General features: G+C 41.1%; 1 protein-coding gene across 1 annotated transcript in view; it reads right to left on the reverse strand.

Annotated features, from left to right (window-relative positions):
• The window catches only part of SORCS3 (sortilin related VPS10 domain containing receptor 3), a 288,897-nt gene that overhangs the window by 136,174 nt on the left and 126,301 nt on the right, over positions 1-26,422 (reverse strand). The window contains exons 3-4 of the mRNA XM_027738740.2: positions 23,086-23,185; positions 1,732-1,890 (exon numbers count right to left, since the gene is read on the reverse strand). Coding sequence (XP_027594541.1) covers positions 1,732-1,890; positions 23,086-23,185 — 259 coding nt within the window. The remainder of the gene's footprint in view (positions 1-1,731; positions 1,891-23,085; positions 23,186-26,422) is intronic.

Genomic DNA, 26,422 nt, shown 5'->3' on the forward strand with positions numbered 1-26,422 from the left:
GCTTCCATGGAAAGCTGCTAGAAGCTGTCCAACAGAGCAAATGCAGCCAGCTCCAAGATGGACCCACTGCTGGCCCAAGTCAAACCCATCAGTGATGGTGGTAGCACCTCTGAGATAACACATCTAAGAAGCGACTAAAAAAATCCAACCAGCAGCATCAGCCAGAGAGGAATGAGAGAATACGTGAGAGAAATAGCCCTGTAAACACCAAGGTCAGTAAAGAAGTGGGAGAACATGCCCCAGGTTCCAGAGCAGAGATTCCCCTGCAGTCCATGCTGAAGACCACAGTGAGGCAGGCTGATCCCTCAATCCATGGAAGGAGAAGAGTTTGTGTAGGTGGAACCTGTGACCCCATGAGGGACCCACACTGGGGGTAGTCTGTTACTGAAGTCTTTTTCCTGCATCCCACGGAAAGGAATCACACTGGAGCAGTTCATGAAGAACTATAGCCTATGGGAAGGACCCACAATGCAAAAGTTTTTGAAGGACTGACTTCTGTGGGAGGGAGCCCACACTGGAGTGGGGGAAGAGTGAGAGGAGTCCTTCCACTGAGGAGGAAGGAGCAGCAGAGACAATGTGTGATTAACTGACCACAGCCCCTATGTCCCACCCCCCTCTGCTGCTGGGGTGGAGGATGTAGAGAAAATTGTGAGTGAAGCTGACCGCGGGAAGAGTGGAGGGATGGTAGAAAGATGGTTTAAGATTCAGTTTTTATTTCTCATTACCCTACTCTGATTTGATAGGTAATAAATTCAATTAATTTTCCCAAGTCAAGTCTGGTTTGCCTGTGTCAGTAATTGCTGAGTGATCTCTCCCTGCCCTTATCTCAAACCACAGGCCTTTCACTATATTTTCTGTTCCCTGTCCAGCTGAGGAAAGGAGGGATACAGTAACTTTGGTGGACACATGGCATCTAGCCAGGGTCAACCCACCACAAGGAGAAAAATCTTAGCGGCTATTCGGCATGTTTTTGCTTTCCAGAGTCTAGGAATGACGGAAACATAAGAGAGGAAAGATGGAAGCTTGGCAAGTTTTAAGCTTTCTAAAATTTGTAACTTAATCATCCAGTCTATGTTGCAGCTTTGGGCTGTAGCAGGGACTACTGCACCAGAATTGCAGCACACAACTCCTTAGCCACAGCACTTTACTATCACATTACACCTGCCCCACTCAGCACCTTTCAAGGTAGATGAGTGTTGTGTAAGAGCAAACTTGCTAAGGACAAAGTAACAGACTTAAGTGATGTCTCACTAACAGAAGGCTCTGCAAAGTGACTTAAAAGTGGCACAGAGAAGTTTGTCATCCGTTGCTGTTCCCTGATCTCCAGATAACTGAGTTCAGTTTGCAAGCAGAATGAGCACCCCACAGTGCTCAACAGGCAGCTGTTACGGGCCAACTCAGCCTGAGTGCTCCATCCTCAGAGATAACTCAGCAATCAGAGCCTGCAAATCAATATATTTTTAGAACACCTCCATATGTCATGTCAAATCTCTAATTCTTTTCCCAACTTCATCACTTCACCACACCCATCCTGATCACTGTAACACTCAACTCCTTTTAGTGAGCTTCCTTTGGAGTCACTGGGTGGCTTTTGAGCACACTTAAGCCTTCAAAGTGAGAACAGCGAAGCATACTATAATTTCAACATCATCTCTGAAAGTGCACAGTTCTAGACAATATCCCCTTCAACTCCTAGCTCATAATCATTGAAACACAAAATCAATTGCTCACCTTTTGATCCAGACTATAGGCCAAGATCCACTCCTCCTGCCTGGGGTGGAAGAGCAAGCTCTGGATATAGAAGTTCAAACGGTACTTCTGGTAGGTAGCCCCTTCATCAGAGCTGATGAGGATGCTGCTCTCAACCTCTGGATCGCTAAGAAGCATGATCTAAGTAGAAAAATGAAGGCAAAAGAGTGTTAATGGAAAAGTGAAATTAACTGAACATCATTTAAAAGTAAGGTCATACAGCACTAACTACTACTAGATGTATTGAGAATAGCACTCAACAGTGTAACAGGCCATAGAATTTCCAAAATAGGGTGTTTTTTTAGTGTTTCGGTTTCATTTTATTTGCTGATTCACTTGTTGATCTATTTAGTGATTTCCTTTTTCATTTTAATTTTATTCAGATAAATTCAGAAAGATCAGCAAGAATGAAAAAATGTTATGTTGGTATAAAAGCTGAACTTGGTTGGATATAGCAACCTCAGGCAGCCACAGCAGGTTTTCCTGACCCTTGTCAGTCTACTACCTCTCTTACCAATTGTGGAATTCTCTCTCAAAAAGTAAACAGAGCACTCCTGAGATTTAAGGATCATTATTTGGCAGTTTGCAGAGCTATGAATGAGAGCATCACTTCACTGGAAACACAAAATGCTTACCTGGATCAGCTGCTGCCATCTGAAAATGTGCATATGCACAAACATTGATACACGATGTCATATATCATGCTTCCAATTTGTACAGTAAGAGGTATTCACTCTCTCAGTGAAAACATAATTTTCCCCAAGCATGAGAATGTGTATGACCTCAATTTGTACAGGGAAGAAAACACTTCTGAGCCTCTAATTTTAATTAGAAAATTATTACCAGTATTTTAAAATGGGTTGATTCCACACTATCAGATGGCATGCTCTACATAAATGTTATCAAGAAAATGTTGTGGAAACATTAACACCACCTTATTAACATCTGGAGAAAAAGACTCCACATTAAAGCAAATGCCAGGACCATAAAATAAAGGCAAACAGTGGGAAATAAATTACAGCTGTTCTAAACTCAGCAGGTTATTGATACAGCAGATGAATCAAATATAGAAACTGTCTATCAGCGGGAAAACAGATCCAGGAATGGCCTTTTTTAGCTCACTGCAGAATGATCAGCTAGCTGAGATCTGCTGCAGTTTTGTTACACTCACATGTCCACGACAACTTTTATTATCCAGATGCACAGAGCTCCAGCTTCAAGACTACAATAGGGAAACACATTAATTTTGACAGCAAAAATCAGTTACAAGGAATGGTAAGACCCTTGGTATGTTAGACCTTGATCGAGCAAAAAATTTCAGTGCTTGTTTAATCTTAAGCAGCTCATTAACTCCATGAAGTCATCAAGGGAAAGTGAATATAACATAAATGGTGTCTGATCCTTTCCACTAAGAAATGAAAAGCTGAACTAGAACAGAATGTTTTCCCAGGGTGAAGCCATCTGTATGAATCCAGCTTGAGCTCAAAGCTCCTTCAACATCCCTCACATATACCACTTAATCAGTCCCAAAAATCAATCTCTACCCATTCCCACAGGAAGCCACACCACAGATCCTAAAGGAGTGCATTTTCATTGTGTTCTAGTGCACGGTCTGGGGAATGAGAAATGTTCCCATATGCAACTAACTCCCTGGAAATTGGCCTTGAGAATAGATCTCAAAGGTCTCCACCTAGAAGGAAGCTTTGGTACATTTCTTCTTTCTAATCAGATCAAGATATCTATTTTATTTGGCTCCAAAAAATAATGATTTAACCACTATTTCCAAGATATTTTTTCTGTCATTGGTAACCTAGACTTCAGAGATATTTCATCTACCCATGTTCATCTAAAGCATATTGTCTGTGCCAGAGAACTGTAACACAGTTCAGTAAAAACCACTTGTTTCTACAGAATGGAAGAAGGATGTAAAGCTGCCCACTTAATAAGATAATCCAGAAAGATCTTACATTTAAAATAAAGGAATAAAAGTATTTTCCACCTGATGTCATAGAGGGTTACAATGTTAATAATGCTGTATATTAAAAGGTCACTGTTGGAGTACTGCTCTCAAATAGGGAGCACAAGAGAGCTAACAGTACACAAACAAAAGCACTGCCCTTTCACAAATGATCCGCAACACTTTGGTGTTCAAGGAATGAGTCATATGAGATGCAAAAGGCAGCATTTCCACCAAATGATTCACAAAACTGGACAATTTTTTCTTCTGGATGCATAACAGTGGTTGCAAGATCAGATAAAACCATCAAGCTAGGAAAGGTGGAAGAATCTAACAACAGTCACATGTAGTGGTGACATCGCATAAGTCACCTCCTGTCCCTTTGCCTACTTCCTATATCAACTCTCCATTCTTCAAATGAACATACACAACACGTCTTTTGTCATCTATTCTCCTAGGCAAGGCTGATCCTGCACAGAGCAGGATGGAAGAAACAGGAGGTTCAGTCAAGAGTGGGAAAAAAAAAGGCCACCACCAGCCATGCAGCTAGGACTGGCACTTGTTACATGGCAAGCAGGAGAAGAAGAGTGAGAGACTCTGGGCCTCATTTTGATTTTTGGTTTCGTACTTTTTCTCCTGGAAGCTATCGAGGGGGAGGGAACTTTTGGCAGGGGAAATAGCACGACATTTGTCAAAGGCCTGAAACCACCACTTCTCATTATGGGGCCAGGACGAAGGATCTACCCCAGTAGTGATTTAGATTAATCCCTTTTCATTAAGAGACAAAAAACAAACTCCAGTCAGAATGAGCATTTCTGCCAGCACCCTGTGTTGCCATTTATAATTGCCATAAGGAAGAGCAAAGGAGCACCAGAGAGTTGTCAAATGTAATTTATAGGGTTTTAAGATCTAATAATTTTCTATTAAATTAAATTAAATGGCAGTCTTTACTTAAAAGGAAATTACATTTCACCTTGCTACATTCTAGATTTTATATATATATATATACACGTGCATATATAAAATATTCTTTTCAGTTGCTATCTTCTCTAGTTTAAATGGAGAGGGGGAGGGGAGGCAGGATTGGTGACTGCTAAGGGTAAGTCCTTGAAAACATACTTGAGATCAGGTAGTTTATGCTATGTACTTTTTTCTGACCTCCAAAATGCAGTGAACAATGAATGGCAAGCACCAGACCGAACAAAACAGGCTGAAAATCAGATTGAACTTCAGAGAGTTTCTTGGGAATGGATGCAGAGGAAGAGAGCTGTCTGGGACATGGTGCACCTCCTTTAAAGCAGGAGCTTTGGGGACAATCATGACACATACAGAGCTGTTCTGGATGAACCCCAGTTGGGCAGAACACCAGACACCAGCGGGAAAAGCACACAGAAGGAAGATGATACAGAGAGGCCACCCTGCAACATTAACTACAATGTACGGACTGAGATATTCAGTAGATGATCAGGAAACATATCCAGCTCTGAACACTTCAAGGAGATTTAACCCAGGAAACAAACAGCACAAGCTGCAGGCACAAAGCACAAGGAGGGGAGGTGTGATACCTATATCTGCCATGATGTATTTGGTACACAAACCACAGTAAGAGTCACTCATATTTGTTGGAGAGCATGTAGGACCCTTAAAGCAGCTTTGAACAAATGCAGAAGTAGAGAGGAAGGAAAATGATACCATATTACAGCACAAATGTACAAAGAAGTTATGCCCTCCAATGGGGCTAATATAATAAAAACTAGGGTAGGACTTGTAACTAAGAATCTGAGTTTCTGCTACTCTGATTAAAATTCCAGATGTGTCACTGGGTTAATGCAAACACTTTCCTCAGTACTGCTTTCACACAGGCTATGTGCAGGTGGATGAGTTAAGATGGTGACACATTCCTCTCCCTCTGCTCCAAGCTAGCCAGGCACAAGAACAACTCTGATCTGGAATACTGAACTGTACCAGTAATGAACTAGCACACTTCTCACAGGCACAATGCTACAGCATGCCCAGACTCTACTGGCATGGAGCTATGGGTAGCCTGAGCTCGTATTTGCCTGAATCTGTCTACTACAGTTATGCCAAGGACTCCCCCATAGCTTGGCACTCAGTCCTTCCCTCAGTACCCTTCATGGCTTTGCCCTCATGTCATTAGGCACGCTTGGCACATTACATTATCCTTCCTCTTCTGCACCTGAGGCACAAGAACACACACATTCCCCATGTTATTACCTGCATCCATAGCATCACATTCAAAAGCTTTATCACCACTCTTGCTCCCTGGCTCTGTGTCATTCAAACACAATAGAAATCTGTCTTGTACACAGCTGAATTTGTTAATAAACCACCACTGGATAAAAACACTAAACCAACATGCCATATAAAGAGCATTTTTATTAATATTAGTTCTCAATGAACATAAACTTTCACTGTAAATTACCAAAGGACATCTCTCTAAATCAGCACAGAGCAGTTTTATGGGTACAATATCTGTAGAAGTAGTACCACTCAGTTACATCAGCAGGAAGGATCCCAGTAAATGAATAAAGAAGCCAGGTTCAAATATATGCCTTTTGTTCCAAGAAATAAGTAGACAGTATTAAACCATTCTGTACTGCCTCCTGATTCTACCTTCACTTTAATGCAGTTTGCATAAGTGGTCATTTTCAGAGGTCCCAGTCACATTCTCATTTGCCTATATAAAGTGCTCTTCTAAAAAGAAATTAAAAAAACGCTTAAAAAACCTAACAAACAAACAAACAAACAAACAAACAAAAAAGAGATTAAAAACCCCTACAAACCATGCAAGCCTCCATAGCCACAAAAGAAATCCAGCTCCTTAGCAAAGTATTAGAATTTGCTCTGTAGTGCTGCATTATCCTCTCCTGCAACTGAAAAGGGTGTTCTGCCACAAACACTGCTGCAAAGACAGAAATTTAAGGTTTCATGTTTACAGTTTCATAGGGATTTCCATACTGAATGTGCTCAGTTTACAAGTGAAAAGGCTTATTTTGGAGGTTTTTGGCCTCTTCCCACTGGTCCCTCAACTCAGAAACACTTTAAATCCTTCCTAACAACAGGTCATATCTACATCATCAACAAGAAAACACAAATCTGATTAAAAAAAAAAAAAAGAAAAAAAGGGGTTTTTTATTTCTTTTCCGTTTTGATTTAAAATATATAAGGGGTTGTATGGTCCCACAAGACCTACAGGGCCAAGCCTACTTCCCACAAAGTTCCATAGTAGCTTTGAGTTTAAAAAGTCAAAAAGTTTCAACAATTTATGCTGAAATGTCAATGCAAATGGAAGATTTTTTTGCTTTGGATTTATTATGTCCTTTCCTCCTTTTGAAACTGAAAAACTAAAATCCAATGACATTTAAAGGTTTAAAGATACAAAAATCATTTTCTTCCTTCAAAACATCAGCCCATCACAAATATGTTCAATATGAATAGTTTGGAAATCTCTTATGGGAAAAGTAATTTTTTACCACTGAAGCATTTTAGATTAAATGTTTGACCATCTGAAATTTCTCACTGGCAAATAGTTGGTTATTCATTCTCCTCCCGCTCTTTTCCTCTCCAGCATCATGACTGCAATTTACTTGCCCTGCAGGCTAAAGGATGCCCTCGAAGGTACGAACACAACCCAAACCTTTTAGAATACATCTGAAGTCCTTCTCTGCTGTTCCCATGGAGGACAGGTGCAACTCATTGCAAAGAAAATCTCTTCCTTTTTTACTTCTTTCCTCACCATGTGCCAGTTCAATTAAAAAAACTGCAGTTTAATTAAATCAGCCCAAACCCCTCTGAGACAAAAAAGTGCTGGTGCCACAAGTAATAGTCTACTTACCAGCAAAAGTAACACCCGTATAAATCAGCTAAGCTAAAGATAGCTTTGAGTTATTTGCACTAGCTTAGAAAACACACCTTAACTTTATACACTTTCAGAGATGATGTTCAGCGATGGCTAAATACCCGCTCACTGCCCTGTACATATACTGACCTCTGCAATAATCAGGGGAAAAGGAAAGCAATCTCTGTTTTCTGGTCACCAAGCATATCGGTCAGACAGGAAAAAATGGGATGTGGCAGTGATAAAAATCTGCTCTAGAGAGAAATCCCATGTATTTACATACATGCAAAGCAACTCACTCCATTATTTAGTGATCAGCAGCTGTGACAAGAGGGACATCTGCTCTCTGGAAAGCCAAACAAGACATCCATGAAGAGGGTAACAAACAGCTTTCACAGTATTACTTACTTTGTGACCCAAAAGGAAAACATTCATTGTAACCCCTTGTGTTACAGAGTAGCCTAGATTTGGGGCTCCTTCTTCCTTCATATGGCTCAAAAACTTCCTTAATGTTAAGGATAACCTGTGGGCATCAGTCAAGCAGTAAAGGTGCACCGAGCTTTCATGAGAGATAAATTGTCTGGACCTACCCCATTTCAACTTCTTGTAACTTTGCTTCTTATTGCCCAAAATTTAACATTAATGGCAAATTTAATTAATGAATATAGCACCAGATCACCAACTCTCAGAACCATAGCACTGTAATCTTAAAGGATGAAGTGCACTGCGCTCACTTTATAAGGGTTTATGAAGCATGTGTTATAAAAGTACCTCAACCATAAGGCTTTTATACCTTGGCACTCACTTCAATACAATCCCATAAAATCCAAGCAATCTTTAAGTGTTAAAGGTGACTTTCACTACTGTATTTATTATTGGATAATGAAAAATGACTCAGACACCCATAGAAACTGAGCAATGATATGAGTTTCCTGAGAATTTTGCACTGGGTCTATATTATAGGTACCATGACCAAAGAACCAAATAGCTCTCTCAAGACTTTTCAGACACTTCATGCTAACCTCTCTCCAGAACTTCCTTCCCATCAGGACTTCTTTGTAATTACAAACCAATCTGTACAATCCCATTGCTTGTCACTGAACTTTACAGATGTCAACAGCTGTTTCTGTAAGCATTCAACTCCTGTGAAAGACTTCTTCCATAGACTCCTCCAGCTGTGCTGGAGACCGACAGCTCTCTAGTCCACTAAACTGGTTTGAGAAGACAGCATGGATCTGTGGTACCAACGTCAGGGGGACTCCATCTGTGGGTTCCCCACCTTTGCAGCACTAAGAGAGAATGATCAGAGCACATCATGCAGTTCAAGTTACATGCAGGTCCTATATCTCTGTAGAATGTTTTGCCTTTTGTAGAGGGTACATGAAAGAAGAGAACCACAAACAGGAAGAAACTAACAAGCTATAAAATAAAAACTTTTTTTTAACCCAAAACAGCAGGGTCTACTGGTGATACTTCAAAACAAAAATGAGCACCACCTTGCCATCTCAGGAGATGCACATCAGCCCACCATGCTTGTTTACAGGGAATAATGCTGGTTAAGCTTTTGTTGACCTCTATTGTCTCTCATATCCAATCATATCCAGATACTAATTACAATTAATTGTTCCGATTTGTACAAAATTACAAGAGGCTCTTGGCACTGCAGCCACACCTGCCATAAATTGCCATACCAAAACAAAACACTTCACAGAATTCCAAGCTCGCACATCACATTCCCCCATTGAGAGATCACTTCATTTAATCACCACCTCCAGCAGCTGCGTGAGAGCACAGATGCACCTTGCAGGATGCCCTGAGGATCAGGAGCAAATCAGGGCTAAATTGGATATAAAGCAAAAGCTTTTCAAGGAAAACCACTCTGCAATCCTTACTGGCTGGTGGGAAATGAAAATACATCATGGCTATAAAACTGGGAAAAGAACACAGATACTCTAAAGCTGCCATCCTAACCTGCTCGCGATGCCAAATCCCAGGCTGGATCCGGTTTGCATGCCAACATACTAGAGGCAACAAAGCAGAACATCTTATATTTGTTTTGCTGCTAAGCAGGTCAGAACAACATATCTCCCCTCTTTCTCTTGTCTTTTTGGCACTGGACACATGTACTTTTCACTTTTAATTACAGGGCACAGCAAGCATTTGCTTGTTGAATTTCAGGTGCCAGTGGGGATGGAAGTCATCCAAAAAGCATGTGTTTGACCTGGCAAAGAGTGACTGATTGGCAACAGCCACATGCTTGGTTGTAAAACCTTTCATTGTCACAGCAAAGCAGCATTTACCCAAGGTTACTCCAGCCCATTATACTCTTGTTACTGTTGCACATTCTCCAACTCCCCACAGATCATCAGAGCAAAGTCCTCTGCCACAGTAATCCCACCTTCCTAAGGTGTCGTGTGCTGTTCAGCTATTTTGCCAAGGGCTTTTCTGTGTCACAGCATGTTCGTGCACAGTCCTCCTCCAGGAGATGCCAAATGGGTTACAACCATCACCACTTATGGCTGGTTTTCATATATCCAGTTTGACCAGCAATTCTATGACTGGGCCTAGAAGTAGGAGCCTCAGCTGGTGACCTTAGGCACCAACCAGTGCTTTCACACAAATTTAAAGCTTCTGATCTGTATTATTATATTGTTCTGGAGTCTGGTATTTCTGCATAGCATAGTTCTGCATGATGCCTTTTTAGTCTTCTTTATTCTACACAGGAAAACCCTCGCTGTTACTACATCTGACGCGTTGTTTTGGGGCCACCATCTTTTTTTTTAGTGGCAAGGAAGAGCTCTGGTCCCAAACTGTGCTCACAGAAAGAGAAAAGCAGCCTTAACTGCTATAATTATACGTTATTTGAGTAAATGCATGGTTGTGCTGTTCTCCATAGAACTACAAAGTAATTTTCACCATTATGGTAACTTACCGTGTAAGCAGAAATAGTTACAGAAAATAATGTTATCAGTAAGGAGAGGCTGTGTGCACCACAGCTGCTGGAACTGAGAACACCATTTATATAAAAACACTTTTCTGATTATAGGTCTCACTTGGGAGAACACTTTACATGTGGGTATAAGTTTACTCACAGTAGTTGTCCCATTACAGAAAACAAAAAGATGTGCATGGATAGTTACTCATGGGATAAACTTTTTCAGCCTGTATACAGCAGTCTATTTCATTTGAGGACAGTAGAGTGTTTCATGGCTCTATAGAAAAATAAAAATTGTGTTATGTGTTTCTCTTGAGGCCATTAAACCTGAATACAATTTTAAATGCATCATTGCTTCTCCTTTGCTTACACACTTTATTTTTCTGCTTTTTAGTCAGATTGCAGAGTGTACATAGACAACAGTCAGCTTTATCACTGTTCACATCCAGATGCTTATGATCTATCTCAATTTACTTACCTGGCATCTATTACTCGTGTCTCTCACCGTCCCTAATGTAATTCTCTTCCTAACATCCCCCCACTGGAGGAAGTTAAGATGACAGGAGAAGGTCTATCCATTTTCTGCATGCAAGGCTGAGGCCCCCAAAAATTAAAGTTACAAAACATGATGGCATTTCAGTGCTCTGCATGGTAGCACTCAGCTCTAAGCTGTCCAGCAAGCTCTGCATGCTAAGTCAGGTGCCAGAAATTCCAATATCGGAAGATATTCAGGACCTAGGAATGGGATTCACAACTACCAGCTCACTGGCTTTGACATTTCCTATTACTTTTAATAATTATCTCCCAGTGACACAGTCCTTGCAGGTTTATGGTGGTAGTCTTGTCTGCAATTACACACTGAGAAGGTGAGTGACTGTCCCAGCAGCTGTGAACTACAGCTGCTACATCCTATTCCAACAGGATCACTGACACCTCGCAGTCTTGGGAAAATCATGTCTTTTCCTTTCTGTGTTCTTCCATGTGTGTGCATGAGCCCTGGCCACTGCAGTGTCCCGAAGAACTAGTGTAAAAAGAAACAGAATTGGAAGAGAGAACAAAAAGGTTTTATCTGCAACATAACACTGACATTTTGTTTTAAGAATCAATTGGCAAAAGTCAGAAAATTGCCAAGCTTACTCCATCTTTCCACCCATATCTGGATCCTGAGCACTACCTTCCTTGCCTCTACTCCTTTCCCACTCACATCTCTGAGTACAGCTGCTTCATGAGTTTTGTTGCTTTCTTGCAGTCATTTTTAGGGATCATGTTGGTCTGCCATGGGATAATTCCAAGGGAGGCAAAAGATGTCAGATAAGTTTTCTTGTCATAAAAAGGACAACCTTATTTGTTGCAACAGATAATTATAATATTGTACAGCCTGTTGGAACAGGCAGCACCTCAGAGACATAAGGACTGGTCTAAGTGTTGATTCCCCGGATTTATAAGAAAACTACAGCCTGAGTTTTCCCTAACTGCATCTGAGCACCACTTAGAAAATCCTTATCAGTTCTTTGGTAGTCCAGCAACATCTGTCTGGATACAATGAATAAAAGCATTTTAGGATGGATAGGGTCAAGGGCAATGAACTCCGACTAATGCAAAAAGAAGCCTCAAGCACTCCAAGACATGCTGAAATACCTGCCTAAGATCTAGCCCAGCCAAGGTCTATTCTGAAGAAAAATTGATTCTAACACAGTTACAGAATTGTTTCCAGGTTTGACAGTGCTGCTTGGCATAAAATATTTTACACAGAATTGATCACACTAGAGCTGACATTAGAGTTACTGCATTTATACTATAAGAGGCAGATGTGCATATATGGCAGAAATCAAGACTGTGGCCAGCATGTGCTGAAATTCTATATTCTTCACCTTGTAAAAAAATGAAATAAAAAGATATTTTGCAATTATTATTGTGTTTGAGGGCTGGGGTTGGTGGGGGTGGGGGACAATTTTCCTTTAAGAGGAATGTCTTGGTGAACCAGCTCTTACCACTAAAGATCAAGGTCAGAGAATTATACGGTCTTCAAAAGGACCCACCTGCCCCTTTTCCAAGAGCTGCTCTCCACCCATTCTATTATTTTTCCTCCTTTTTAATAACAGGACATTGACTCACCATTATTGATTGATTATCCTGCTGTCTATCCTGATGTCCCTCCTCGTTAATTCAAAACTACCTCATTTTTCATACTTCATAAATTAATATATTAGTGGAGCTACAGCAGTAAATGAGACCGTCATGTTTCACAGAGAAGTAAGGAGGATGGAGAAAGGAAAAAGGTCTCATAAAACTGCCCTACATTGGGACCTGCAGCTGTGTCCACCCTGCTGACAGTCTGGGTGGTAAATACAGGCAGCCCTGTATTTAAGGCAGTGCATCTTGATAGGCTCTCTTTTCCCTCTAAACAAGGCAGGGCACTCTGGAAGCTCACACAGGTCCACTCTGCCCATTTCATAAAAGCAATGGCCATGCTTCGTGACAAAATTGCAGCTTTATTTTAGTTGATATTATAACTTCTGATCTGTCCTGATCTGGCTAAATTAGAGCAAACTACCTCTGTTTTTCTGACAGCCAGCTCTGAGAAGTCTACATCTGAACGTGGATGTGACCTCTTCAGTTTTACCCCATCTCTTCTCTTTACAATCCCATAACATCCCTAAGGCTCCCTAGGGCCCTGACTCCAGCAATAAAAGGTGAAGCAGGTAGAGGGTACAACAGGAGAGATGTACTGAATTTTAGGAAGCCAGACAAACCAGCCCTGACACAGATGTATACTACTATCCTAGCAGGTTCATCACTCTTACCTGGTAACTGTCCTTTTACTCCAAAAATTGTTTGCAAATCTTATGAAAACAAAGTGACATATTGTCTTGGGTTTCTCACATCTTTCCATCTCACAGTTTGGATCTCCAGTCATTCTAGTAGACAATGAAGTGCTGTGAGAACCTCCTCCACCAATTTTAGGGTTTGTTTTTTGCTTTTTTTAGGACAATAGGCTTGGGAATTGTATCTTTGAAGTGGTAGCTACCTACATTTACCATCCACAAACAACACCAAGCAAACATTGCTCACCCACTCAGTTCTTACAAACAAAGCAACCTCAGGGAAGTGTGCATGCTAAATAAGTCAAAGGATTTGAAGTCTGGTTTGCCTTTTCCTAAAATCTGTGCCTGCTTTCATTCAAGTGGCCAATTTTCTTTTTTCCAAAACCACAGACAGAATCTAAGCAGGGATTTCAGGACCACAGTTCCAGTCCTTGACAGATAAATGATGTAGCAAGTGTCTGAGTCTTTTTTTCCTTATTTTACTTATACATCTGGCATCTACATGCTTACTTTTATCAACTAAACTTGCAAGCTCTGCGAAGACTAAAATGACTTTTTTAAGAAAACATTTTTCATGAAGCCAACTTTGATGGCCCTCTTTTTTTTCCCCTGCATTAGGTTTCCATTCCCTTTACATACTTACCTCAGCACTAACAAAATACACATTAAACGAGTTCAGAAACCTATGAAAAATGCAAATAAATACTCTTGGAGTATATAAGTACAAAGATACAAAATGCAGATACATTAAGTACACAAAGACAACCCTAATTCTGGAATTTTGTAATATATGAATTTTTTTCCTTCACGAACACTGAAATGATGACTTTTAATGTAGATGGCTTTAAGATGGCTATCTGTTTCTGTTTATACCTATCTCTCTTCTGATTCTCTCCCCTTCACCCCCATTAAACAATGCCATATGGAAGCATTTTGTTAATTATCTCAATTGCATTTATTTTTAGGAACAGTTGATGAGCAGTGGGCGAAGTTCAGTGGGTCTGGGTTTTTTTTCTGTGTTTCTTTTTTAATGCATCTGCTTCTTTAGAGAATTAACTAAAAAAACCACCATAAATCTCCATTTTTCACATTCATGCATACCAGGGGACAACCTTCCTTGGAGTGGAAGAATCCCATAAGAAAGGGGAAAACTTCCATTGGGGATTTCTCATAAGCTTGGGTCCCAATTCTGTGTTGTCTGTGCTGACAAAAGGTCATATCCCAGACCACAGATCCTACTCTGTTTAACTCTATGATTTATGTTAAGTCAGAAGTAGTAAAATTAAAACCTGCAAGCAAACAGATAGTAGTTTGTTCTTTCTTGAGGGACAGGAGCCTACAGGTCAGGTCAGGTTCCAGTGGGGCATCTGGCATGCCAGACCCCATAGTCTCCGACTGCAAGAGGGCAAAGGACTCTCTCACAGGAGCCTCTTGACTACAAAGATTCACAAGGAGGCACAACCCCAAAATACAGAAATAATAATAATTAAAAAAACACAAAAGACACAACAGAAAAAAAAAAAAAAGACGAACACAAAAAAACCACAAATTTGGGCATACTGACAAATATCCTATATTTAAGAGTATTCTAATAACACTCATATTATGCCTTTACATGTCAATGTTTTCCATTCATTGATCTTGAACCATGTTAGAAAGTCAGCTGGCATCAGGAAACTATATTTCTTACGTAGGAAAGGTCAGAGAAACCTACTCTGAAAACATGACTTTTCTGAATTCAGAAGAGACAACAGAAAACCCTTCAAAAGGAGAAATTCCTAAAGTTCTCTTCTCCAAGTATAAGAACACATCTGTAACTCAGGAGATTTCTTTCACACAGTTGCAGGTCACAGTTCTGCAAGCATTTACAAAAATGATCTCTTTTCACAGGTGCCAAATTCAAGCTGAATTAGTTGGACAAATAGCGAGAATCCCATACACAAGAGCTCACAAGACTACACCTTGTAGACAAAACACGTCATATCACATATCCTCTCACTCTTCCATGGGTATTGATGATCTTGAGAAAATCATCTTTGCAACACCAGTAAGTGAAGAAAAATATTACTTCTTCATTCACATTTTACTCCTCTATTTAAATTGTCAGTTCTGGAGACTGACAGTGACTGTCCTTGAAGTGTATTTACGAGATGGAACACACTGCGATGTTACCCAGATCACAGTCACATTTGTACTATCCACTGGTATAACCACAGCAAGCAAATCTGAGCTCCACTAACCCAGGAAATGTGTTTCATAGCTACAGCCTTTCCTATCTGCCCCCATCGACTCCAGACTGGGTGGCATGGATTTTGGAGTGCTAAGAAGCACAGGAACACCATATGCAGCTCAACAGGTCCAGAGAAGGGCTTCACATAGAGACCCATTTGCAGCTCAGGTAATTTAGTCCTTGTTAATGGCAGCTGCAAAACCAAGAGCTATTTAGTGACTGTATTCCCTTAGACTGAAGGGAAAGATTAGGGATAAAAGACTGTAGAAACAACTAGTTCCATCACTCCCCCCTGTGGCTCTAACTCAGCCCCATTGCCTTTGAGTTATAAATACATTCTCTGAGATCACATCAGCAAGTGCCAGTTTGCAGCAAATACTGTTTATCACAGTGTCAGCACAATGAGGAAAAAGGGTCCAAAGAAACTTTCCATCTGCCAAATGGCTTTAGGATACTCCAGAGCTCAGTTCCTCATCAATAGTTTGAGATGCAATCTTAGGAAAAAGCGGCAGATGACTAATGGGAGCTGTTGCTAAGGATGGCAGCTCAGTTCAGGTTGGATTAGCAAGCATCAGGTACGTGCTAGAATATCTGCCTCATCAACCTATCACACATTTGATGAGTAAGGAAAAAAAATGCTGTGGAATTCCCTTTGGGATCTCACGAACTAAGAAAAGAAGGCAAAACCAAAATTAGTTTGAACCATGGTTATGCCTTGAGGTTCCAATCACAGCTCAGGAATTCCTTTTGGAGATACATGAGGCCAGGACAGTGTTTGCTCTCAGTGACTCCTCAAGTGAGCAAGAAGAAATAAAGAGGAGCTCAAAGCGGCTTATGCTCATTTTGTGATCTGCAACTTCTGTAAGAGGTAGTGTCACTCCCAATGTTTTAGCTGGCCACCAGTCAGGTCGACACAATCCTCCGCAATTTCAGTATTACAGTTACAATTACCTTCTTTCTTCATTAACCTGAACAGCAATGCAGCATTGCTCTCTGCCAGCTCATAAACAGCTGCAGTACTTCACCCCCAAAAGCTGCACAGAAACAAACAAATCTAATCATATTTATCTTCCAGAGCTCCTGACTCTCCAAATACCTTTAAACATTTCTCCTTCTGACAGGCCAAGTTCAGAGGCAGAATGAGGTATGAGAGGTGTGGCATGACTTTGGCTTTTATAGCTTCAGTGATTTGTACTGCCCCTCCATTTTGATTCTATGACAACTAAGAAACTAGTCTGCAAACCCATTTTCTCAGAGCTCTTTAACTGAGCACCACAACCTTATTTCTGATTTATGCTGTTTGCAACTACTGTTTAAATCACTTATCTAGAAGTTCTATCTATAAATAAACCCTCTAACACTTCAGTTCTGGTATAAGCAAAAAAATGGGGGGAGTCCACATTTCATTCACTGCCCCTGGGTGGTGTTTCTGTTCAGTCAGTCAGCATAAAAGACTAAAAAACTCTTAATTCTTCAAGTTATCACTTGCAACAGTGTTTGTAACAGCTCAGGAGAAAAGCTAAAGACAACTGCATCCAAATGAATTGCAAAGCAAATCCATGAAGGAATGTATTTCTAGGACATCAGAACTGTTACCTCAGCTCTTAACTGCAATCAGGACCTCCCATTTACCCACATCTCATCTCAGCAATACTATATACAGGAAAGTGGGGTTTGGGTTGATTTTGTCAGACTTGTCATTCTCTCCCTTTTTCCTCTCTTTCTTTTAAACGCTTTTTAACTCCATTCACTCAACTTCCACAGTATTCCCAAGGGCAGACATAAAAGTTTTGTAGTGAAAATGGGTTTTCAACTAAACAACATCTTCACCAAGAATAAGCACTATTCACAGAATATTTCATGGAAAAAAGTAATACATAAAATCTATGGTTTAAGATCAATTCCTTGAGATTCAAAAATGCACCTCAGTGCCTGAAGAAGCAGTGCTTCGGATATATGGGACTTTGGTTCTCATCTTTCTGCACCCTTTGGAAGGACTTTACATCCCTCCATGAGACATCAATTTTAAAATGAATCCTGTTATTGGCAACCAAGAAGAAAGCAAATATTCTCAGGACAAGGCATCTTACCCAACAGACCAACTGATGAAAAAAATAGGGAATCACAACACTGTGGCTCCAAACAGTGTCATTTTGAAGTGCAGGGAGTTAGGCAAAGAACCACAATCTTAATTATTTGTGGAAATTATTCCATTTTCTAACAGAATTTTTCCAACAACCATAAAAAAAAAAAAGAGAGAGAGAGAATTGGGATAGAAAGAAAACGGAAATTTAAAAAGCCAAAAGAAATGTTCTTATTAAAATAGAAGAGATTTTTTCCCTTAGTAATAAACAATTCTCATTCCCAGATTGCTGTGAAAATCTGCCTCTAGTAAAATGTAACTAATGCCCAAAATATAGCATTAAATTAAAGGTCAGCAGGGAACCAAGATCTCTGCCCAGCAGAGAGTAAGCGATCTTTTGTCATATCCCCAAAGACAGACAAAAGGCTACAGGGTACAAAAGCCAAAGCTATGTGTTTTGCAAGTCTCAGCTTTTCAGAGCACTCAACCATCTGCCCTAAAATCCCATTCATCTGTAAGGAAGGGGTGCTGCAAACAAATATTTAAGTTTCTCCTTTCTGAAGTTCACTACAGAATTGCAACCCCTTTGGCAACTGGACAAGGTAGGTGTTTCTCACGTGGTCTCTCTCTCAGGCAAACAACTGGGCGAGTAGATGCACTGAAGGGGAAGATGTGCCCTGGAATACGCTCTGCCTATTAGAGCATCTTCATGGTGTTGGAAGTGTCAACATGGAGGGACCTGGCTTCTCACCAGGGCTCAAAATGGTAACTCAAGAAAGCCACAGTCCCCAGGACTTCAGCTGTCTGACTGACCTGATCCAAACATGAGTCCCTACTGTGCAAGTGAAAGAAGCAACAGCCCAAGCATCTGCAGGAGAGTAGATAAAAGTCTGGCAGAGTCAAATTCCAGCAGCAGAGCCTGTCCACACACTTGCAAAGCGCTGTGAAACCCTGAACTTATTAGTTCTTAGGGGAAGGGAATTAGCAGTACAACAGCTCCACAGAAAGGTGTAGTAGTCCTGGCTCACGGCAGGGAATGTTTTGACTACAATGCAGCCAGAGTCTCCAGATTCACAGTGGGTTACAGAATGCTTAGCAGTTTCCTTACTTCAGCACCCAGTGTGCTCTCATTCAAATAATGGGTGATCTGAGATCACCAAACTTGCCTGATCACTAGCAATGATACCTGAGAAGCAAGAGGAATCATGGTTGGCAAGAAGTATTCTCAGCAACTTCCTTTGGTATCTGCATATTGTTATACTGATTTAATTACAACTGCAAATGTCAAATTACACAATGGCAAAGTACCTTTTCCAAACACCTTCAGTGATTTCTAGGAAATGGACAGCCCCTATCTCAGCTCCAAGACCAGCCCTCAGCAGGTTGAGGTAGCAGCTGGGAGTAGGCATTCTGGGACCCAGTTCTGCTGCTGCCCTGCACCACATGAATACAGAGCCAAAGCCACCTCATCTCAGTCTTTGCTACACAGCTCTGTGCGTTGGTTATCTTTGTGCATGAGGAGCGTTGATATCACCCAGCTGCAACATGTAAAACCCAGGAACAGCCATAGCCTGACCTCCAAGTGGCAAGCACTGGCAGAGCCAAGAGGTGCCCAGAGAGAAGCAAAGCTGCTCTGGATTTATCACTGTCATAGTCATAGAGGTTTTGTTTCTTCACCTCTTCCCCTCTCAGCTGCCTCTTTCGCTTTCAGGCACAAAGAAAGACATAGTCAATGATTTTGCCGACTGATAAACATTAGCGACTGATGTGTTTCCCTGAGTAGCAAAGGACAGGACTGAGAGACCAGCTGCTTTCAGGCTGCTCCAGCATTTTCCAGTCTGCTATGTCAGGAAAGACGTTTCAATACTTGGCAAGACTCCAAACACAGACAGAGGTAATACTCAACATCCAGATGAGGATCTCCAGTTAGGGCTGGGAGATATGTTCTGAACACACTGTGAAGGTGATAGAGTACTGGAACAGGTTGTCCAGAGAGTTTTGTTCTTTGGAGATATTCAAAAGTCAGCTGAACACAATTCTGAGTAATATGCTCTAGGAGACCCTGCTGCAGCAGAGAATTGGACTAGATGAATCTCCGGTGGTCCCTTCCAACCTGACCCATTATGTGATTGAGCAACTTATAAGGAAGCCTAAAGAGAATATGCAGTGAAAAAATTGACTAAATAGATAAACCAAACTTAAACAAGAGATTTTAGCTTAAAAGAGGAAAGCCTTGAACACATGAAGCTAACAGAGCATTTGATTCTGCCATCAATGTTACATCAGATGCTCAGACATTAACTCTGTTGGCAACAGAATAAAACCGAAGAGAATGAAATATTTTAAGGCCTAAATATCCATCAGGCCATCAAGTCTGACCTCTGCATGTAGCAAGTATTTCAGAATTTCACCAAATCATTCCTACATTGAACTTGATTTTTTTTTCAGAAAGGAATCCATTCTGAAAGAAAAGGATGTGGGAGTGCAATAATTCAGGAGAGTATGCATGCATCAGGTGTGGCTTTCTTGGGAGCAAGAAAGAGGGTAAATGACAAAGGCTCCCAGAACATGGATTATAACCATGCCTCACCCAGCTGCTCAGCCTCTGCGTTTAAACTCTGGCCCTGTATTGCAACAGATGATGTTGGTGTTGAGAAATCAGCGTCCCACCGTGACCTGATTGCACTGAGCAGAGAAATAAAACAGAGATTGCCACAAAAATGAAAATATTCCCACCAAACCTAAAAAAAAATATAAAAATCGGAAACAAAAAGCTTTTCTTTTAAAAGAAGAAAGCAAAATGCCAGCGTCTCCCTGCCTCATAACTGAGCCCAGGGTTATGCCACAATTCAGATAAGCAATGTTTATATAACTGGCATTTGGCTGAATGCATAATTCCTATTTAACAGCTGAAAAGCGACATTTTGGGTCTTCAAAGAAATCTGACAGGCAATTCCCACTGTAGTTCTGCAGGGCAGCTGAGAGGTAAGTATCCTTCTCACTAGTAAATCAATTAGGAATGAATGTATGGAAAGCTTTTCTCCTCCTCCAAGTAACTGCTAATCCTCTAAGCACTAATGAGTAGACAGGGCTATCAACATGTGCAAACTCAGAAGCTGAGAGGCATGCAGGGTCCAGTCAGCACCTGGGAGTGAATGCCTCAGGGGAAAATATCTTGCCTGGAAAGGATCTGCATTGTTCATGGTGGGCACACCAGCCCTGTGCACATGTTACTATTGATATCTCCCTCCCCACTTATTGCCACAAACAAAGACCTTTTCTGCAGCTCACAAGAGATCACTGCATCATGTTCAACGAGGCAGCACTTCTGGTGCTGGAGGTGATACACAAGGGACTTGGACTTTTTCTACGGGAATGCAACTGATTCACCTACTGCTTTGTGATTTGCTGTTGGTTGTTCTCAGGAGCTCAGCAAAACCATTCTGCTTACTCCCCAAGCCAGTGGAACAATATTCATCCAGAGAAATGGAGAAGACTGCAATCCAAGTGCATTTTTTGCAGTGCATAGTCTCAAGAACCTGTTAGGGGGCTGGGTGGGCAATAAACCCAAAACCGAATATGACAAATTCCAGGTGCTCCAATCCAGTGACACCTTTTTCAGGCATTTTTCAAATGTTGCATGAATGTTTGGAATTGCTTTGATGGTTGACAAAGCAGAGTTCAGACAGATCAGCTGTCTAAGCATACACAGTAACATTGTTTATATTTTTTGCAGAGATAGAAAAATAGAAAGAAATTGTTCCCACAGCAGCCAGCACTGAAGATGGTCTCCAATGGGTTTTCCCTACAGCTTGTAGGGAATTTCATAAGATTTTTCAGAAAGGATGAGAAGGGGAAAGACAGACAGATGGGTCCAGAAATCATTTTCTTAAAGCAGCAGACCAAAATAGTTCTTTAAAATTGTCATCTCAAATGAGAAATCAGCAGGTAAAGATAGGTCTCCATGCCACTATATGATGCAATGTAGGTGTTTTTAATTAAAAAAAAAAAAAAAAAAGGAGAGGAAAGACTGGTACTCTATAAAGCTCGGTAGCTTGAGAAATTGCCAGAAGATAATAATAGATCCTCATACTCCAATTTCTGAGGGAGTCTTTACACCAGTGACGTAAGATTTGTAACCGAGCATATTGCCTCTGTTTTTGGGTGGGCAGAGTTGCTTTGGAAACAGAATGAAGAGGAATTAACTCTTCAGTTCTCTCCATATTGGATATGAGAGGGTTATGAGGGCCAGGAAAGCACATTAAAAAACATCTTAATCTATCTTGTTCATGAAAAAAACAAACAAAAAAAAAACCAAAAACAAATTAAAAACAAACAAATGAACAAAAAACAACAAACCAAACCAAAAAAAAAAAAAAAAAAAAGAAGCCAAGGTAGTTGTCACAATAATTCAGCTTCTGCTTCAGGAAAAATATAAGCTGAGCCCTGGTCACTGCATTCTTCCTCTTCCCTGTACATCCAAATACGCATAATAATCAGAGCAATGTCTGATACACTGAAACAAACGTCAATCCTGGAACCTCTGTAGACTGACCAGTGATGGAAACCACAACAGTAGTAATAAGAACAGTACAAGTAGGAAGTTACTAGTTTGGAAAACCTATTGATGGAGACAGAGTATGGGCAGTTTGGAAGTGATCAAGCTGAATAGGTTGCACCCCATTTAAAAGCAACTTCACCGTCAGCAATTAGCTTCGTGCTGCAGCCCTCCCACGCTGATTTCCGTGGGTAGCTGAAAGCGCCTTTGTCCCACTACCTCCCCTGAATCAACACAGGCAATAATTTTAAACCAAAAGGCACTGAGGAGTAACTCCTGGGCTGTGCTCTGTGAGCCAGCTGCAGCCCTAATTGCATCATGTGGGAAGCGTGAGCAGGGGGTTTGAAAGCTGTAACCTCATCTTCTCTCCTACACATTCAAATCAAATTGTAGGTCTCCCACCCACTCCCAGGCATATTCTGCTTTCAGCCCCCCTGCATGATGCAACCAGTGAAAATGCCATTTACATCTTTATCTCCGAATTCTAGCTAGGGAAAGCATAAGGGGAAAAAGAGTCAAATGCAGAAATAAACGCCTCTTACTCAGTATTTCTAATAATAAGGAGACAGAAGGCAGGGAGAGGTATATTAGCCAAAGCCAGTGTAAGCAAGAATCCCAGAAACATTTGTGTGAATTCAGCTTCTTTAAAGGTGAATAGTCAGAAGCAAACAAAAGCAATCTTTTCATTTCTCTAACACGTTCAGCTCCATCCTCATCACAGGTAAAACAGGATCAGTTCTACTGGATTCTGTGAAATTGTACTAGTGCAACTTAGGCGGCAAATTCAAGCTCTTGCAAATTACCACCAGATTTCACTTTAGGATCATAATTCCTCTCAGAATGCTGTGATTTTGTTTCTATAGCTACCAGCTCGATGGCTCTCCCTTACCTTTCTCTTGTTAGTGGGACTGACATATAGGTAGCTCAGCACAGTCTTCAGGCCTACTTTGTCATTTAGCTTTTCATAGGTAGTGCCATAGTCTGTTGACCTGGAGAAAAGAGGAGACAAAAAGAGTTTATGTGGTTATTAGAGCTCTGGGGAAAGGAATGACTGTGTGAACAGATGCTCAAAGTCACAGCTGGAGCATTATTATGCTTAAAACCCAAGATTTTGTGTTTCATTCAGGGTGGCTAGCAGAAAAGAGAGGAAAACTTGAGTCCTTTGGGGCAGGGTCTGTCTCTGTGTCAACTGATCCTAACCACCTGGGCAGCTGTGGTGCACCCATGAAGGTGGGCTTTGGGGGAAGGCTCTGCTCTCATTTGCCAGCGTGGGACTGCAAATGGTATCTAAATGAGGGGACTCTGATATCAACAGCATCCTTAGCACAAATTCTCTTTTCAGATAAATCCAACATAAGAATCCAAATTAAACCCATCAACAACGGTTTTATTTAGGGAGGCTGATTTTTTTCTTGGAGATGGGAATCCAAATGTGGCTCAGAATTGTAACAGCTGAACTCATGTCTAGATAAAAATGTGCCTAAACTGATATCTTGAGTCCTCAGTCACCCCCATTCTACTTTGTGCCAGGCATTTAATTTTTGTGAGTTACAGATTCAGGCCCCTACACTAGCAAATCCCACCCAGAGGAGCAGATGATCTGGGGGTGGTATTACCCATTCGTGACTAGGGAAAAGGGCTGCCTCATCACAGAGGGTTTTCTGTAGTTTCCTCCTCCTCATTTGTGGGCATGTTTGAGACCTCCCTTTGCCCTGCTTCTCTGCTGTTTTCACACTCTGTTTTCCTAACAAACAAGATTTTCCCACCAGAACAACTCAATAGCTACCTCGTACAGGATGCCACACCTGAAGAGTGGTCAGCACCAGCTCACTTTAGGAGGGGCACCACAACCTGCATGAAAAGCCCGACCACCCCATCCAAACAGTGGGGAGCTTCCAACACTACACAGCTTCTGTCATAGGGACAGAGTAAACACAACCTGTAGCAGATGGACGAGAGACCTTCACAAAAAGCCTACCTGGTCATACCTATGATTTTAATAAGATGAGAATCCGTGGCCCCTGCCTTCCCTTCCAATCACGCTTTTTACCAAACAGATGATCAGAGAACATGCAGCAATTCAATGCCTTTCCCAGTAACTCGCTCCAGCAATTTTCTGAATTCCTAAGCTCAGCAAGCCTCTAGCACATGCAGCTTTGTGGTTCTGCCTGAGACCAATCTTCTGCTCCTCGTCTGTCTAGGAGACAAATGGCCCAAGTCACCTCCTGGCATCACAATGAACAGTGCCACTGCACCCAGCAGCTCAAGGCACCCACGCAAGTGGCTGCAGAAACTGAGCAATGCCAGAGTCTGCATCCAGCTCTGCTGCTTTCCTTGCTGCTAATGGAGCCCAGAGTGACCCCAAAAGGGCCAAGCCACAAAACCAGCCTCTGGTTTCAAGCTTCCAAGTAGAAGGACTCATGAAGTCAAAAGCTTTTTTTCACTGATGTGGCTCCAACACATTTGCTTCCGTGCATCCTTCAAAGACAATTCCTAAATATTTTGTAACTGGTTCTTTCCTTAAATGGGTTGAACAAACTTTCCTCCTTTGAACAGTCAGCAGTCAGGTGTGGTTCAAGTCTTAAAAAACTTGCTTGTGTTCTGGTTTAGCTCTTCAATCCTGAAATAGAGCTAATGCTAGTTCCTTTTTTTTGTGTACAAAAGTACTTTTTTTGTACTAATGCATAGCATTGTTACCCATTGGGCTTCACAAAGATGCCCCAAGGGATATTACAATAATGTACTCTATTTTCATTGAAATTTCCTCTCCAAAGTATCTGAAGCTCTTGTCTCACTAGGTATCAGTACCAGAAGCAAACAAACAAACAAACAAACAAAAAAAAAAAACCTAACAACTTTCCTCCTCCAACCATGCTTGAAACTGAAGCAGCTTTATTAATAAAACTGAATAATCCAGGCCGATTAATTCCAGTACATGAGGCCTCCTATAAATGCAAATTCAACAGGTCAGGAATCCTCAAGTGACACTAAGCTCTAAGCAGAGGATAACGCACAGAGGGCAAGCAGAGGTACTTCCTTGATCTCACCCTTCCAACAGCACTGAAGCTATGAATAAGCCACTTTTGTGACTACACAGGTGCCAGCCAACAGCCAGTGAAAGAGATCACTGGTTTCAATCAGCATTAAAAGAGAATACAAATAAAAGTTTAATATTCTGACAGAGCTACTTTGGGTTTGTTCTCCGAGTAATTTTAAGTTCTCCCAAAATGCTTTGCACTTCTAAAGATGCAGGCTGGATGCCCTAATGACTCTTTCTCATTAAATCATTATCACTCATTGCATTTGCCCTTTCAAAGAATAGCTAGAAAGGAAGTAGGATCATTATTTCGTTAGGTTCTCTGAGGCTTTCTTTAATATCATGACAGTCACCACTGACTTCACAGAAATGTCTCAAAGGATATCACAATAATATACTGTATTTCCATAGCACTTTCCCAGCCAAAAAATCCAAAGCTTTTGTCTCGTGCTAATCCATTCAAAATAACAAAGTCCCAAGAGCCATAGTGGGAAATATTATCTCTATTCTAGAGATGAAGAAACTGAATATAGGTAATGATTCATTTTTTCAAAAGCAGGCATCTACAATTAGCCATTTCAGCTTCTGCAATCATCTACTGTGGCTTGATACTCAAACCTGCTAAACTCTTACCATCAAACTGCCTAATCTGAAAAGCATTTACCAAAAAAAGAAAAAAAAAAATTGCCTCCTGATTTTAGCAATCTAAGCCTGAAAATTTGAAGACATATGACCCATGGGTGAAACAGAGCAATTCTGGTTCAGCTGCTAATCTTAATTTAAACCTTTCTCCTTTAATAATTACTTCTAATTCCAAATTAACTAGCCCACACTTCCGTACACTTGCATGACACTGCAAGCAGACTGGATACCATATTCTCTTCCATTCCTCTGGTCAGAATAGGATCCACTTCAAAGTACATTATTAAAGGAGTGGAGGGGGAGAAAGGTTGTGGACTCAGTGATATAAAAGACCTTTTGCATGAGTCACACCCAAAATGCCTGCTTTAACTTTGGTTGGGCCTTTTATGGCAAATTAAATTGACCTGAAAGCAGTCAATTGGAAGCAGTATGAATTTGGCTTGTGGCATTCCTGCTCTTCTGCTACTTCTTCTCCTCATTTGCTTGGTGTTCCTGCCTATGGCAGGAGAGGTGGGAATAGATTATCTTTAAGGTCCCTTCAAACCCA

Source organism: Pipra filicauda, unplaced genomic scaffold (assembly GCF_003945595.2).
Source record: "Pipra filicauda isolate LSUMZ 115617 unplaced genomic scaffold, ASM394559v2 scaffold85_size2586006_pilon, whole genome shotgun sequence".
Classification (NCBI taxonomy): domain Eukaryota; kingdom Metazoa; phylum Chordata; class Aves; order Passeriformes; family Pipridae; genus Pipra; species Pipra filicauda.